The sequence below is a fragment of the Mauremys mutica genome, chromosome 15 (assembly GCF_020497125.1).
Source record: "Mauremys mutica isolate MM-2020 ecotype Southern chromosome 15, ASM2049712v1, whole genome shotgun sequence".
In the NCBI taxonomy this organism is placed as follows: Eukaryota; Metazoa; Chordata; order Testudines; family Geoemydidae; genus Mauremys; species Mauremys mutica.
In genome coordinates, this window is record NC_059086.1 from 36,190,430 (window position 1) to 36,206,922 (window position 16,493).

The 16,493-nt window shown below is 66.3% G+C and overlaps 1 protein-coding gene across 1 annotated transcript; it reads right to left on the minus strand.

Moving 5' to 3' along the window:
- Window positions 1-4,545: 4,545 nt before the first annotated feature.
- On the minus strand, window positions 4,546-14,678 carry SLC17A7 (solute carrier family 17 member 7). The gene is made up of 11 exons (XM_044988925.1): window positions 14,547-14,678; window positions 13,288-13,406; window positions 11,724-11,838; window positions 11,207-11,294; window positions 10,854-10,940; window positions 10,249-10,391; window positions 8,943-9,092; window positions 7,299-7,431; window positions 6,841-6,951; window positions 6,316-6,443; window positions 4,546-5,351 (listed from the first exon to the last, which is right to left on the minus strand). The coding sequence occupies exons 1-11, from the start codon at window positions 14,661-14,663 to the stop codon at window positions 5,004-5,006; spliced, it is 1,539 nt and encodes a 512-aa protein (XP_044844860.1). The 5' UTR covers window positions 14,664-14,678; the 3' UTR covers window positions 4,546-5,003.
- Window positions 14,679-16,493: the final 1,815 nt, after the last annotated feature.

Sequence of the window (16,493 nt, forward strand, 5' to 3'; positions counted from 1 at the left end):
GCAAACGGTATGAGAACCCAGGAGTCCTGGCTCCCAGCCCCTCCCCCCCCGCCCCCCCGAGAGCCAGGGAGAGAACCCAGGAGTCCTGGATCCCAGCCCCCCCCTGGCTCCAACCACTAGTCCTCACTCCCCTCCCAGAGCCAGCGCTGGCGCCCCCTGGAGGGAGAAGCCCCCGTGTCTCAGTCTATGGCCAGTCTCTGCTGCCCCCTGCTGGTGATGTCCTTTGTCATCAGTTTGATGGGGAAACTTCCATACAAAGGCTGGGCTGGCAGGGGCTGCGGGTCGGGAGTGAGGGGCACCGGCAGGGCTGGCGGGGGCAGGGCTGGGCTGGCAGGGGCTGCGGGTCGGGAGTGAGGGGCACCGGCAGGGCTGGGGGGGCAGGGGGCTGTGGGTCAGGAGTGAGGGGCACTGGGGGAGGGGCTGATGCTGGGAATTCATCCCCAGCCCCTCCCCCGCGCTATATCTCTGGCTCCATCTCCCTCCCCTCCCCCCCTAATCCCAGAGCCAAACGTCTATTTCTGGCCCCAGCCTAATCCTGCCGCATCTGCCCAGGCCACGTGCTGAGCGCCCGGCCCCTCCCCGGCCACCTGCCTCCGTGCAGCGCAGGCCCCACCTGAACGCTCAGCAGCCAGCAGCTGCTTTGGGACCCCCTGTTCATAGGCTAGCGGGGGCTGCGGGTCGGGAGTGAGGGGCACCGGCAGAGCAGGGGGTTGCGGGTCAGGAATGAGGGGCACCGGCAGAGCAGGGGGCTGCGGGTCAGGAGTGAGGGGCACCAGCAGGGCAGGGGGCTGCGGGTCAGGAGTGAGGGGCACCGGCAGAGCAGGGGGCTGCGGGTTGGGAGTGAGGGGCACTGGCAGAGCAGGGGGCTGCGGGTCGGGAGTGAGGGGCACCAGCAGAGCAGGGGGCTGCGGGTCAGGAGTGAGGGGCACTGGCAGAGCAGGGGGCTGCGGGTCGGGAGTGAGGAGCATCACAGATGAGCCATGGTGGTTTAGCAGCCCCCCGACCGCCACCTCCTGGACAGATGAGCCCAGAAACAGGGACCATCGCACCCCCCGTTAGCCACAGGATGAACCAGCTCTTCCCTGCCCCCCACATCCATGAGTCCCATCCCAGTAAGGGGGGAGCACCCCCTCCGGAGCCCCCCACCCTTGCTCCCTGCAGCCCAGCGCTCCCTGGTGACGTGCCTTTGAACTACAGCACCAATGATAGAGGGGGTGGCTGGGGATAGATAGATTAGATAGATGGGGCAGATGGACAGATGCGAGGTGTGGGGCTGGACAGAGAGGCATATGGGGCTAGGCAGGCTGAAGGCCGTATGGGGACGGATGGACAGACAGGGGCAATGGGGCGGGACAGAGGGGGCGGATGGGGCAGATGGACAGACGGGGGGCAATGGGGCGGGACAGAGGGGGCGGATGGGGCAGATGGACAGACGGGGGGCAATGGGGCGGGACAGAGGGGGCGGATGGGGCAGATGGACAGATGGGGGGCTCTGGGGCTGGACAGAGAGGTATTGGTTGATCACAGGATGACTATGAGCCACCAATGTGATATGACCGTTGAAAAAGCTAATGCGGTTTTGGGATGCATCAGGCGAGGTATTTCCAGCAAAGAGAAGGAGGTGTTAGTACCGTGTGATAAGGCACTGGTGAGACCTCATCTGGAATCGTGTGTGCAGTGCTGGTCTCCCATGTTTAAGAAGGATGAATTCAAACTGGAACAGGTTCAGAGACGGGCTACGAGGATGATCCGAGGAATGGAAAACCTGTCCTATGAAAGGAGACTCAAAGACCTTGGCTTGTTTAGCCTAACCAAAAGAAGGTTGAGTGGGGATATGATGGCTCTTTATAAATATATCAGAGGGATAAATATTGGGGAGGGAGAGGAATTATTTAAGCTCAGTACCAGTGTGGACACAAGAACAAATGGGTATAAACTGGACACTAGGAAGTTTAGAGTTGAAATTAGACGAAGGTTTCTAACCATTAGAGGAGTGAAGTTCTGGAACAGTCTTCCAAGGGGAGCAGTGGGGGCAAAAGACGTATCTGGCTTTAAGACTAAGCTTGATAAGTTTATGAAGGGGATGGTATGATGGGACAGCCTGATTTTGGCAATTCATTTGGCAATTGATCTTTGATTATCAGCAGGTAAATATGCCCAGTGGTCTGGGATGGGATGTTAGATGGGGGGGATCTGAGTTACTACAGAGAATTCTTTCCTGGGTGCCTGGCTGGTGCATCTTGCCCACATGCTCAGGGTTTAGCTGATCATCATATTTGGGGTCGGGAAGGAATTTTCCTCCAGGGCAGATTGGCAGAGGCCCTGGAGGTTTTTTGCCTTCCTCTGCAGCGTGGGGCACGGGTCACTTGCTGGAGGATTCTCTGCAGCTTGAGGTCTTTAAACCACAATTTGAGGACTTCAGTAACTCAGACACAGGTTAGGGGTTTGATACAGGAGCGGGTTGGGTGAGATTCTGCGGCCTGCGTTGGGCAGGAGGTCAGACTAGATGATCATAATGGTCCCTTCTGACCTTAAAGTCTATGAGTGTATATGGGGCTAGGCAGGCTGAAGGTCGTATGGGGACGGATGGACAGACGGGGGGCCATGGGGAGGGACAGAGGGGGCAGATAGGGACGGATGCACAGACGGGGGGCCATGGGGCTGGACGGAGAGGTATATGGGGATAGACAGGCAGAGGGGGCGGCTGGGGATGCATGGACAGATGGGGGGGCCGAGGGGCTGGACAGAGGGTCAGTGATCCGCCCCCCCACTGCCCCCCCGGCGCAGGAAGGAAGCTCTCACAGGCCCGGCCCCGCTCTCGGTCCCGTATATAATTTATATTTATATATTTACACAAGAATTGGTTTATTCCAATGGGGGTTGGGGAGACACGTACATTCAACGCCAGGCGGACCCTGCAATGCCGGAGCTGTGGGGCGGGGAAGGGAACAGGGGGCTCAGGTCTCTCCCCCACACACACACTTTTGGGGGTATCCCCCAGCCCACAGCATCGCCACCTGCCTCTAATTGGGAGGAACTGGGCGGTGCCAGGGCCGAACCAGGGGAGTGGGGGGGTTGGGATGTCGGGTAGGGCCAGGCCTCACTCCATAGGTGTCTATGAGGCTCGAGAGAATGCAAGGGGGGGGGACTTGAAACTGTCATATGTAAGAGGGGGGCATGAAACTGCCAACTAGAGGGCACTGACTTGTTTGAAGCCCTGGACTAAGAACGTGCTGGGTGGCTTGAAGCCACCAACTGGATGGGGTTGGGTGGCTTGAAACCGCCAGCTGGATGAGTTGGGGTGGCCTGAAACTGCCAGCTGGATGGGGTTGGGTGGCTTGAAACCGCCAGGTGGATGGGTTGGGGTGGCCTGAAACTGCTAGCTGGATGCTGTGGGGTGACTTGAAGCCGCCGGCTGGAGGACGCAAGGCAGTTGGAAAATACCCAGGAGAATTGCGATGCAGCAACCGTGACCCAGCAAGCTAGGACATGCAGGGCAGCTTGGCACCAGTGGCTGGATTGTGTGGGGTGTCCCAAAACTACCATCTAGAACTGGATCAGGCAGCCTGACTGGATGCCCGCTAGGACACACGGGGCAGCTTGAAATTGCTGGTTAGAGCTGTACAGGGTAACATGAAACCATCACATAAAATATGCAGGGTAACTTGAAACTGCCAGCTGGAGCACGCGGGGTGTCTCAAACCCCCCAGCTAGAGCGTGTGAAGTGTCTCGAACCCACCACCTGCAGCTTGTGGGGTGTCGAACCTGCCAACCGAGAATGCAGGGAGCAACTTGAAACCGTCATCTCGGCCGTGGCTGGGAGCCGCCAGGACGGGCAGCTCAGAGAAGGAGCAGCGGGTGGGGGGCATCTCAAAACCGCCGACTGGCTCATGAGGGGTGGCTAAAAACCGCCATTTGTCATGTCACTTTGTAAAGACGGTGTCAGACTGAACCCTGGGGTCACAGTCTGGGGCATCCCCCCATCCCTCTCCACTGCTCTCCCCCCCCCCATGGAACCCTAGTGCTGCCCCCCAGGCCTGCTGGGGGGGGATTTATTATGGGGCAGGTGGGAGCCTCAAGGTCAAAGGTCAAACATCATGAACCTCACGGTCAACTTGGGCTCAAGGCCGAGCCTTGAGGTCAAAGGCTTTTTGATCTCAAGGTCAAGTGGTGCCCCCGCAGAGGCCAAGGGTCAAAGGTCAAGACCTTCTGACCTCAGGGTCAAAGGTCTAACCTCTGCCCTGCCCTCCCCCCAGACCCCTGTCAATGGGGTCAGGGGGCTTCCCCACCACCCCGCAAATGGGTCGTACCATTGCCGCTGGCCCGGGGGGCAGGGCAACTTAACCCTAAGTGCCACCCCCTCGCCCTGATGGGCCAGACCAAATGGTGCTGCCCAGAGGGGACAGGATTTGGGCGTGGCTTGTGGGGGAGGGTGGGGAGAGGATTGTACCAATAGGGTGGACCCCAGTGAGTGGGGAGGGGGTTGGGTGGGGCTGAAGGGCTTGGGGGTGTGGCCTGACTCAGCTCCACTCCCTCGCCCTCCTGGATGGCACCAATGAAGGGGGCTGTGTCCCATAGAGTGGGGGTGTGGCCTAACTCAGCCCCGCCCCCCCTTGGTTTATACCAATGCAGTGGGGGATTTGGGAGTGGCCAAAATAAATCCCACCCCCTGGCTCAGTGGCACTTGGGGCAGATTTGGGTGTGGCCTAACTTAGCTCCACCTCACCTTGCTGGATTGTACCAATGCAGTGGAGGAATGGGGGGTGTGTGTGCCAAGCTCAGTCCCATCCCCCTGGACCGTACCAACACAGCGTGGGGATTGGGGCGTGGCCTGCAGAATAGGGGTGTGGCCAACTGTGGTCCCACCCCCTGGACTGTACCAATGTAGTGGGGGGGAACTGGGGTGTGGCCTGAAGAATGGGGGTGTGGCCAAGTGCGGCCCCAACCTCCTGGACTGTACCACCGCAGAGGTGCCTGGGGGGAGGCGGAGATTCGGGGGGTTCCTAGGACAGGTCCCTCTCCCGCGGTGCCCCGTACATGTAGGCGTCTTTGCCGGGCTCCTGCACGAACTCCTCCTTCTTGTCCCAGTCGGCCACCCAGCCCCCGTTGGCGAAGCTGGTGCTCTTGGTGGCCCCGTAGCCGCCCCCGCCCCCGTCGCCCGCCCCCCGGGCAGCCTCGTCCTCCTCGTCGGCCAGCTCGTCCTCGTGGATGAAGCCGCATTTCTCGGGGCTGGTCTCCTCCGGCTCGGCCCAGGGCTGCTTCTCGCCCGAGGCGAAGATCCCGTAGAACACGACCCCCCCGTAGTGCACCAGCGAGGCGATGAGGAACACGTACTGCCACTCCTCCCGCGTCTGCGCCCCACCCCGGGGAAGTGGGGGGATGGGAGCCGGAGGGGTGAGCAGGGCAGGGGGCGGGGGCGGGGGCAGGGCAGGGGGGATTGAGGAGGAATTGGGGGGGTTGGGAGCAGCGGGGAGCAGGGCAGGGAGTTGGCGGAGGGGGAGTGGAGGGGATGGGAGGGGGAGGAGTAGGGAGAATGGGGAGGGGGAGGAAGAGGGGCTGGGGCAGAGCAGGGAGTGGGGGAGAGGAAGGAAGGGGGGAGGGGGCAGGGCAGGGAGTGGGGGAGGGGGCGAAGGAAGAGACAAAATAATATTTTATTTCCTTCCTTTTAAACCTTTTGACCTGGGGGGGAGGGGGCGAGATCAGCAACCCCCTGACATTGGGCTCCTGAGTGACCCCCCCCCATGAGCACCAGCTTCAACAGCCCCACCCCAGCCCTGCCGGTGCCCCTCACTCCCGACCCGCAGCCCCCCTGTCACCCAGCCCTGCCCCCCCCGCCCTGCCGGTGCCCCTCACTCCCGACCCGCAGCCCCCCAGTCACCCAGCCCTGCCCCCCCCCCCCTGCCCGTGCCCCACACACCCGACACGCAGCCCACCAGTCACCCACCCCTGACCCCCCCGCCCTGCCGGTGCCCCTCACTCCCGACACGCAGCCCCCCAGTCACCCAGGCCTGCCCCCCCCAGCCCTGCCGGTGCCCCTCACTCCCGACACGCAGCCCCCCAGTCACCCAGACCTGCCCCCCCGCAGCCCTGCCGGTGCCCCTCACTCCCGACACGCAGCCCCCCAGTCACCCAGCCCAGCCCCCCCCCGCCCAGCCGGTGCCCCTCACTCCCGACACGCAGCCCCCCAGTCACCCAGCCCTGCCCCCCCCACCCTGCCGGTGCCCCTCACTCCCGACCCGCAGCCCCTGCTCGCCCAGCCCTGCCGGTGCCCCTCACTCCCGACCCGCAGCCCCTGCTCGCCCAGCCCCGCCGCACCTTGTGCTTGGTCATGGCCCCGACGATGATGGGGCAGACCATGCCCGAGAGGGTGCCCACCCCGTTGGAGATGCCCATGAGGATGCTGGCGTAACGCGGGGCGATGTCCAGGTGATTCACGTTGAACCCTGTAGGGACGGGGGAGCAAAGACAGTAGGTCAGAGCCCCCTGCCCTGCCCCACGGCACCCCCTGCCCTGCCCCATGGTGCCCCCTGCTCTGCCCTGCCCCACGACACCCCATGCTACAACCCCCTGCCCTGCCCCACGGCAACCCCTGCCATGCCCCTTCCCCGTTCCCTAAGCCACGGCACCCCCTACCACCACCCAACCCCAAGGCCCACACCGCCCCCTGCCACGCCCCCACCCCTTCTCTGCCCCACGGCGCCCCTGATGAATACCTACCCCGCGGCATCCCCCGCTGAGCCCCCACACCGCTCCCTGCCCCACATCACCCCTGCTGGGCCCCCGTCCTGCTCCCTGCCGGGCCCCCACTCTCTTCCCTGCCCCACGCCGCCCCCGGCTGACCTGAAATAGCGAAGCCACTGAAGCCCACAGCAAGGACCAAGAACGAGATGGCGACGCCTTTACTGTGGGAATAACCCACCACCAGCAGCAGAGTCGCCTCCATGCCAAAGCCTGGGGGGGGGTGGGCAGAGAGAGAAACTGAGTCACGCACACACCCCCGGCCATGCCGGTGCCCCTCACTCCCAACCCGCAGCCCCCTGCCAGCCCAGCCCTGCCCCCCTCAGCCCTGCCAGTGCCCCTCACTCCCGACCCGCAGCCCCCTGCCAGCCCAGCCCTGGCCCCTCCCAGCCCTGCCGGTGCCCCTCACTCCCGACCCGCAGCCCCCTGCCAGCCCAGCCCTGCCCCCCACAGCCCTGCCGGTGCCCCTCACTCCCGACCCGCAGCCCCCTGCCAGCCCAGCCCTGGCCCCTCCCAGCCCTGCCGGTGCCCCTCACTCCCGACCCGCAGCCCCGTCTCACCTCCGCAGTTCATCATCTTGCGGACGTTGGTGGTGGACATGATCCTGCGGCTGCGCAGGAAATCCGCAATCTGCCCCCCGATGGGGACGATGATGGTCATGACCAGGTGGGGCAGAGCGGAGAGCAGGCCCACCTGGGGGGGGCAGGGAGAGGGGGAGTCACCTGCCCTGGCACCCGCGGGGAGCCTCCCCCACCCCCCCCACCCCCCTCTTTCCTGGGTCCCACCCAGCTGAGTCTCGTTACACTGATGGGAGGAGGCAGGATTCAACCCCCGGATTCCCTGCTCAGGGCGCGCGGGGGGGCTGGGTTCTGTCCTGGCTCTGGGGTCTAGTGGTTAGAGCGGGGGAGGGGGTTGGAAACCTGGATGCCTGGGTTCTGTCCCGGCCCGGGGAGGGCAGCGCGGGGGCTGGGCGCCCGGACTCCTGGGTTCTCTCCTGGCTCGGGGAGGGCAGCACGGGGGCTGGGTGCCTGGACTCGGGGAGGGCAGCGCGGGGGCTGGGTGCCCGGACTCGGGGAGGGCAGCGCGGGGGCTGGGTGCCCGGACTCGGGGAGGGCAGCGCGGGGGCTGGGTGCCCGGACTCGGGGAGGGCAGCGGGGGGGGTGGGGTGGGGGCTGGGGGCCCGGACTCCGGGGTTCTGTCCTGGCTCGGGGAGGGCAGCGCGGGGGCTGGGTGCCCGGACTCGGGGAGGGCAGCGCGGGGGCTGGGTGCCCGGACTCGGGGAGGGCAGCGGGGGGGCTGGGTGCCCGGACTCGGGGAGGGCAGCGGGGGGGCTGGGTGCCCGGACTCGGGGAGGGCAGCGCGGGGGCTGGGGGCCCGGACTCGGGGAGGGCAGCGGGGGGGCTGGGGGCCCGGACTCGGGGAGGGCAGCGGGGGGGCTGGGGGCTGGGGGCTGGGGGCCCGGACTCCGGGGTTCTGTCCTGGCTCAGGGAGGGCAGCGCGGGGGCTGGGCGCCCGGACTCGGGGAGGGCAGCGGGGGGGCTGGGCGCCCGGACTCGGGGAGGGCAGCGGGGGGGCTGGGGGCCCGGACTCGGGGAGGGCAGCGCGGGGGATGGGCGCCCGGACGCGGGGAGGGCAGCGCGGGGGCTGGGGGCAGGGGCGCGGGCCGGGCAGCGCGGGGGCAGGGACCCCGGACGCGGGGAGTGCAGCGACGGGGCTGGGCGCCCGGACGCGGGGAGGGCAGCGGGGGGGCTGGGTGCCCGGACTCGGGGAGGGCAGCGGGGGGGCTGGGTGCTGGGGCCCGGGCAGGGCAGCGCGGGGGCCGGGCGCCCGGACTCGGGGAGGGCAGCGGGGGGCTGGGTGCCCGGACTCGGGGAGGGCAGCGCGGGGGCTGGGTGCGGGGGCCCGGGCAGGGCAGCGCGGGGGCCGGGCGCCCGGACTCGGGGAGGGCAGCGGGGGGGGCTGGGGGCCCGGACTCGGGGAGGGCAGCGGGGGGGGCCGGGCGCCCGGACTCGGGGAGGGCAGCGGGGGGGGCTGGGGGCCCGGCCTCGGGGAGGGCAGCGGGGGGGCCGGGCGCCCGGACACCGGGAGGGCCGCGGGGGGGGCTGGGGGCCCGGACTCGGGGAGGGCAGCGGGGGGCAGGGGGCCCGGACTCGGGGAGGGCAGCGGGGGGCTGGGGCCTGTGGGCCGGGCTCCCGGGCCGGTACCTTGCTGATCTGGAAGCCGAAGACCTCCTCGAAGTAGGCCGGCTGGCTGATGAGCAGCAGGTAGAAGGTCCAGCTGCGGCAGAAGTTGGCGACGATGATGGCGTAGACGGGCATGGAGGTGAAGAACTTGCGCCAGGGGGCCTTGAATTTCTGCCAGGGGAAGGGTGAGATAGCCAGGCTGCGAGCTTCCCCACAGCAGTGCCCCCAGCCCGGGGCGTCCCAGCGCTGCGAGCTTCCCCACAGCAGTGCCCCCAGCCCGGGGCGTCCCAGTGCTGCGAGCTTCCCCACAGCAGTGCCCCCAGCCCAAGGCATCCCAGCGCTGCGAGCTTCCCCACAGCAGTGCCCCCAGCCCGGGGCGTCCCAGCGCTGCGAGCTTCCCCACAGCAGTGCCCCCAGGCCAGGGCGTCCCCGCGCTGTGAGCTTCCCCACAGCAGTGCCCCCAGCCCAGGGCATCCCAGCGCTGCAAACTTCCCCAGAGCAGTGCCCCCAGCCCGGGGCGTCCCGGCGCTGCGAGCTTCCCCACAGCAGTGCCCCCAGACCAGGGCATCCCAGCGCTGCAAGCTTCCCCACAGCAGTGCCCCCAGCCCGGGGCGTCCCAGCGCTGCGAGCTTCCCCACAGCAGTGCCCCCAGGCCAGGGCGTCCCCGCGCTGTGAGCTTCCCCACAGCAGTGCCCCCAGCCCAGGGCATCCCAGCGCTGCAAACTTCCCCAGAGCAGTGCCCCCAGCCCGGGGCGTCCCGGCGCTGCGAGCTTCCCCACAGCAGTGCCCCCAGCCCAGGGCGTCCCAGCGCTGCGAGCTTCCCCACAGCAGTGCCCCCAGGCCAGGGCATCCCGGTGCTGCGAGCTTCCCCACAGCAGTGCCCCCAGGGCATCCCGGCACTGCCAGCTTCCCCACAGCAGTGCCCCCAGCCCAGTGCATCCCGGCACTGCCAGCTTCCCCACAGCAATGTCCACAGCCCAGTGCATCCCGGTGCTGCGAGCTTCCCCACAGCAGTGCCCCCAGGCCAGAGCGTCCCGGTGCTGCGAGCTTCCCTACAGCAGTGCCCCCAGGCCAGAGCGTCCCGGCGCTGCGAGCTTCCCCACAGCAGTGCCCCCAGGCCAGAGCATCCCGGCGCTGCGAGCTTCCCCACAGCAGTGCCCCCAGCCCAGTGCATCCCGGCACTGCCAGCTTCCCCACAGCAATGTCCACAGCCCAGTGCATCCCGGTGCTGCGAGCTTCCCCACAGCAGTGCCCCCAGGCCAGAGCATCCCGGCGCTGCGAGCTTCCCCACACCAGTGCCCCCAGCCCGCCTGCCGTGGGGTCTCACCACCAGGGGGTTCATGAGGCTGGCGCTCTCCCCGATGCTCTCCTCGATGTACCGGCGCTCCTCCTCTGTGATGGTGGGGTGCTGAGCTGGGCTCTCATAGGAAACCAGCAACCAGAACATGTACCAGAAGATCCCAAAGCTGCCTGTCGATGGAAGGGGGAGGAGTCACGGCGGGGACGGGGGGTACAGCCAGCTGGGAGAGCCCCCCCCCCAGCCTCTGTGTGGGGATACTGGGCAGGAGGGGCCAATGGGTGTGAGGGGGGAGGCTCGACGCCGGGGTCGATGGGTCCGTGTGTTGGGTTGGAGGAGGCTGGACGCCGGGGTCGATGGGTCCGTGTGTTGGGTGCGGGGATGGATGCCGGGGTAGATGGGCCCGTGGCGGGTGGGGGGAGGCTGGATGCCAGGGCAGATGGGCCCGTGGGTGGGTGGCGGGAGGCTGGACGCCAGGGCAGATGGGCCCGTGGATGGGTGGCGGGAGGCTGGACGTCAGGGCAGATGGGCCCGTGGGTGGGTGGGGGGAGGCTGGACGCCGGGGCAGATGGGCCCGTGGGCGGGTGGCGGGAGGCTGGATGCCAAGGCAGATGGGCCCGTGGGTCTGACCTTACCATACACGTAGAAGACCGAACTCCACCCCGAGTACTGGACCAGGACCCCGGCCAGCGGCATGGCCACCACTGCGCCCGCGTAGGAGCCTGCGGGAGGTTATGGCCCACGTTAGCCAAAGCCCCGTGGTGTGAACCGAACAAACCCCACGCCCCCCCCAAACCAGGGAGAGAACCCAGGCGTCCGGGCTCCCCCCCCACTCTAACCACTAGACCCCACTCCCCCCCCGAACCAGGGGGAGAACCCAGGTGTCCGCGCTCCCCGCCCCCCCTGCTCTAACCACTAGGCACCACTGCCCTCCCGGCGCCAGGGCAAGAACCCAGGCGTCCGGGCTCGGCGGGGGAGGGTCCCTTACCGCAGAAGGCCGTGGTGGCCAGGCGGCTGCGCTCCAGAGGGGGGGCCCACTTGCTCCAGATCCCGTGGCAGGCCGGGTACGTCACCCCCTGGGACAGACGGACAGACAGATGTTAGGGCTCGGGGGGCGTGGCCAGCTACCAGGCTCCGCCCCTTCACTGGCACCCTGCCCTCCCCCCGCACTGACAAGCCCCCTCCGTTAGGAAGGGGATGTGGCTAGCCCCATACCGTGTTGCCCACCTCCCAATAGGCAAAGAAGGCGTGGCTAGAGGGAGCCCCGCCCCCTATCAGCAGCTCCACCCTCTCAACAAGTTGTCCTCTCCCCTAGGAAGGGGCGTGGCCAGAAAAGCAAGCCCCACCCTCTTACCCCACCTCCATGTGGGGGGAGGGTGGGGCTAACATATCAAGCCCCGCCCCCTAACCCTTCCCTCCCAAGCCTCCCCCCTGGGGATGGGGGCGTGGCCATGAAGGCAAGCCCCGCCCCCTCCCCTCAGCCCCCGCCCCCAGGGGACCCTCACCTCCACCAGCCCCTGCAGGATGCGGACGAAGATGACGCAGCCGTAGTGAACCCGGGCGGCCGACGGGATCAGCATGTTCAGCGTCGAGGTGGCCACAATGGCAAAGCCAAAGACCCTGCATGGGAGGGGGAGGGTCAGGGCGGGCGCTCGTGCAATCGCACCCACGCAGCTCACTGTTGGGCAGCGGGGCGGCTGCTCGTCAGCGACAGACACCGGGACCGCACGCTTGCCGGGGTGTGGCACGCTCGCTGCGCGCTAGTGTGTCGCACGCTTGTTGGTCCCTCTTGTGTTTGCCCACTCACTAGTGCATTGTACATTCACTGCTCACCGTTGTCTTTGCTTCTCACTAGCGCATTGCATGCTCGCTGCTTCCAATTGCGTTTGCATGCTCACTGGTGCAAGGTGCACTGTTGTGTTTGCATGGTTGCTCCTCAGTAGAGTCTTGCACGCTTGCTGCTTGTGACTGTGTTTGCACGCTCGCTGCTCACTGTGTTTGCACATTTGCAGGTCACTACAGTGTTTGCATGCTCCCGGAGTGCTAGTGTATTTGTGTGCTTGCTGGTGCATTCAAATACTGCACATTAGTGCATTGCACACTCACTGCTCACTATAGTATTTGCACTCTCAAGGGTCTCCATTGTGTTTGCATGCTCAGTGCTCACTAGTACACTAAACGCTTGTTGCACACTATTGTGTTTGTATACGTGCAACTTGATCTTATGTTCAACTTGATCTTAGGTTCACTGCTCAAAAGGGCATCACATGCTGGCAGCTCACTATTGTGTTTCCACACACATTGTTCACTAGTGCACTGGATGGTTGCCACTCGTGCATTGAATGCTCACTGCTCCTATTGGGTTTGCATGCGGTGCATCGCACGCTCACTGATCACTAGTGTTTGCATGCTCGCTGCTCACTAGTGCATTGCGCTAACACTAGTGAAACACTATTGTGTTGGCACAATCACTGCTTTCTATTTATGCCACTGCTGGTCATGGCTGGAGCCGCATTGTCCCTGATCATAACAGCTGTTCACTAGTGCATTTTGCCTACCTCACACCCTCGCACCATTGATGCTTCTGAGGTGGGGCGCAGGGGCTGGGTATCCGGGGACCTCTCTGGGGTAGGGCGCAGGGGCTGGGTATCCGGGGACCCCCCAACCAGCGGTGGGACCTGGTCCCTGTGGGTGGGGCACGGGGGCTGGGTGCACGGGGACCCCTCGCCCGGCACTAGGATGGGGGCTGGGTAACGGCAGGCTGCAGCACAGCGGGACAGGAAGTGGCGTCTCTCCCGGGAGATTTCGGGAACCAGCCGAGGATTAGCCCATTTGGAAAGGGGCCAGGCCCTGACGGGGCGGGAAGGAGCCAGGGGAGATTTAATGAGATTGAGATTTTGTAGCTGATCTGAAACATCTCCCTGCCGCCCACCCCTGCAGCCCAGCCCCCCTTGCTGCACCCCCGCCCCACTGCCTGCAGCCCAGCGCCCCCTGTGGAGCCCCCCGCCCCCCTGCCCAGCCATGGGCAGCACCCTGGGGCTATGGGGCCGGCTGTGTCTCTCTTCGAACCTATTGGCAGCGAATTTCTGGGCGATGAAGCCACCAGGGATTTGCGTGACGATGTAGCCCCAGAAGAAGGAGCCGTGAATCATCCCGACCGTTTCGGGGTCCCAGGTGAACTGGGCTTTCTGTGGAGGAAAAGAAACAGAGGAAAGGCCCCTGCCCCATTCCCTGCCCCCCTGAGCCAGCCAGTCCCTGCCCTGGGCCGGATGGGAGCCGGCGCCCCCTAGTGGGGACAGGCCCCGCACCCCATTCCCCGCCCCCCTGAACCAGCCACTCCCTGCCCTGGGGCCGGATGGGAGCCGGCGCCCCCTAGAGGGGACAGGCCCCTGCCCCATTCCCTGCCCCACAGAGCCAGCCAGTCCCCGCCCTGGGGCCGGGTGGGAGCCGGCGCCCCCTAGAGGGGACAGGCCCCGGGCCCCATTCCCCGCCCCACTGAGCCAGCCAGTCCCTGCCCTGGGGCCAGGTGGGAGCCGGCGCCCCCTAGAGGGGACAGGCCCTGCACCCCATTCCCTGCCCCCCTGAGCCAGCCAGTCCCCGCCCTGGGCTGGATGGGAGCTGGCGCCTCCTAGAGGGGACAGGCCCCTGCCCCATTCCCTGCCCCCCTGAACCAGCCAGTCCCTGCCCCGGGGCCGGATGGGAGCCAGCGCCTCCTAGAGGGGACAGGCCCCGCACCCCATTCCCTGCCCCCCTGAGCCAGCCACTCCCCGCCCTGGGCCGGGTGGGAGCTGGCGCCCCCTAGAGGGGACAGGCCCCTGCCCCATTCCCTGCCCCCCTGAGCCAGCCACTCCCTGCCCTGGGGCCGGATGGGAGCTAGCGCCCCCTAGTGGGGACAGGCCCCGTACCCCATTCCCTGCCCCCCTGAGCCAGCCACTCCCTGCCCTGGGCCGGATGGGAGCCGGCGCCCCCTAGAGGGGACAGGCCCCTGCCCCATTCCCTGCCCCCCTGAGCCAGCCACTCCCTGCCCTGGGGCCGGATGGGAGCCAGCGCCCCCTAGTGGGGACAGGCCCCGTACCCCATTCCCTGCCCCCCTGAGCCAGCCACTCCCTGCCCTGGGCCGGGTGGGAGCCGGCGCCTCCTAGAGGGGACAGGCCCCTGCCCCATTCCCTGCCCCACTGAGCCAGCCAGTCCCTGCCCCAGGCCGGATGGGAGCCGGCACCTCCTAGAGGGGAGAGGCCCCTGCCCCATTCCCTGCCCCCCTGAACCAGCCAGTCCCCGCCCTGGGCCGGATGGGAGCTGGCGCCCCCTAGAGGGGAGAGGCCGCTCACCTCCACCACCACCTTGTCGCCCCGGTACACCGTGTTGTTGTTGACCATGCTGACGATGGCCACGCCCAGGTTGCAGCGGATCCCGAAGCTGATGCAGAAGCCGAAGCCGCAGAGCATGGCGATGATGTACCGGCGCGGGAGGCCGAAGCAGGTGCAGTCCACGACCGGCTGGTGCTTCTCCGACACCTCCACCGCGCGCCCCTCCTGCGTCAGCTCGATCGTCTCCCCGCCCGGCTGGCGCCGCTCCAGCAGCCTGGCCCAGGGACAGGGAGAGACGGAGACAGAGACAGAGATAGATAGAGGGGGGGTGTGGGGATAGATAGATAGATAGATAGATAGATAGATGGGGGGTGATGGGGATAGATAGATAGATAGATAGATAGATCGATCGATCGATAGATAGATAGATAGGGGGTGTGGGGATAGATAGATAGATGGGGTGCTGGGGATAGATAGAGGGGGTGTGGGGGGATAGACAGATAGATAGATAGATAGATAGATAGATAGATAGATAGATAGATAGATAGATAGATAGATAGGGGGTGTGGGGATAGATAGATAGAGGGGGGGTGTGGGGATAGATAGAAAGATAGGGGGTGATGGGGATAGATAGATAGAGGGGGGGTGTGGGGATAGATAGAGGGGGTGTGGGGGGATAGACAGATAGATAGATGGATGGATGGATGGATGGGGGTGGCTGGGGATACATTGATCGATAGGGTGGATGGGATGGACGGGGTGGGTGGATAGGTTGATCCCCCCCCCCTACAGGACAGGCCCCCCTAGCGCTGCCCTGGGGACTCGGGGCCGCCCCCCCCCCCCCCCGCCGGCCTTGCTCAGCACACGGAGCTGCCGGGTCACAGTGCAGGTGGCTGCGTTAGCAGATCACAAGGACGGTTTTAAATATCCCTGGCTGAGCTCCCCCGCCCGGCGCCCGGCCCGAGCTGAACTGACCTTCCCCAGCGCCCTCAGCTCCTCTGGTGCCGGCTTTCCCCACCGCTTCCCGCTGGGCCCCCTGGGGCAGGGCGCGGGGGCTGGGTATACGGGGACCCCTTGCCCGGCCCCAGGGTGCAGCCCCTCTGGGGTGGAGCATGGGGCCCAGGTATACAGGGACCACCCTGGGGTAGGGGGCTGGGTATACGGGGACCCCTCGCCCGGCCCCAGGGTGCAGCCCCTCTGGAGTGGAGCACGGGGCCCAGGTATACAGGGACCACCCTGGGGTAGGGGGCTGGGTATACGGGGACCCCTCGCCCGGCCCCAGGGTGCAGCCCCTCTGGAGTGGAGCACGGGGCCCAGGTATACAGGGACCACCCTGGGGTAGGGGGCTGGGTATACGGGGACCCCTCACCTGGCCCCAGGGTGCAGCCCCTCTGGGGTGGGGCACGGGGCCCAGGTATACGGGGACCCCCCTGGGGCAGGGGGCTGGGTATATGGGGACCCCTCACCTGGCCCCAGGGTGCAGCCCCTCTGGGGTGGGGCACGGGGCCCAGGTATACAGGGACCCCCCTGGGGCAGGGACTGGGTATATGGGGACCCCTCGCCCGGCACTGGGGTGCAATTGCCACAATCCATCCATCTCCCCCAACCCCTCCCATCAGCCTATTTCCAGGATTTGCTCCTCGTTAACAGATGTTGACGCCTTCAGGTTTTTGTTTCTCTTCAGTTGGTAAAATGCCCAGCCCTGGCCCCATTGCAAACAGGAGTGACTCCAGATTGACCCCGGGGGAGTTAAGATCAGCACCCGGCCCTGCCCCCATTGCAAACAGGAGTGACGCCGGATTGACCCCAGGGGAGCTGAGATCAGAACCTGCCTTTGTCCCCACTGCAAACAGGAGTGACTCTGTATAGACCCGGGGCGCAGGCACTGGAGGAGCTGAGAGCAGCACCGTGCCCTGCCCCCATTGCAAACAAGAGTGACTCCGGATTGACCCCAGGGGTCTGGGGAGC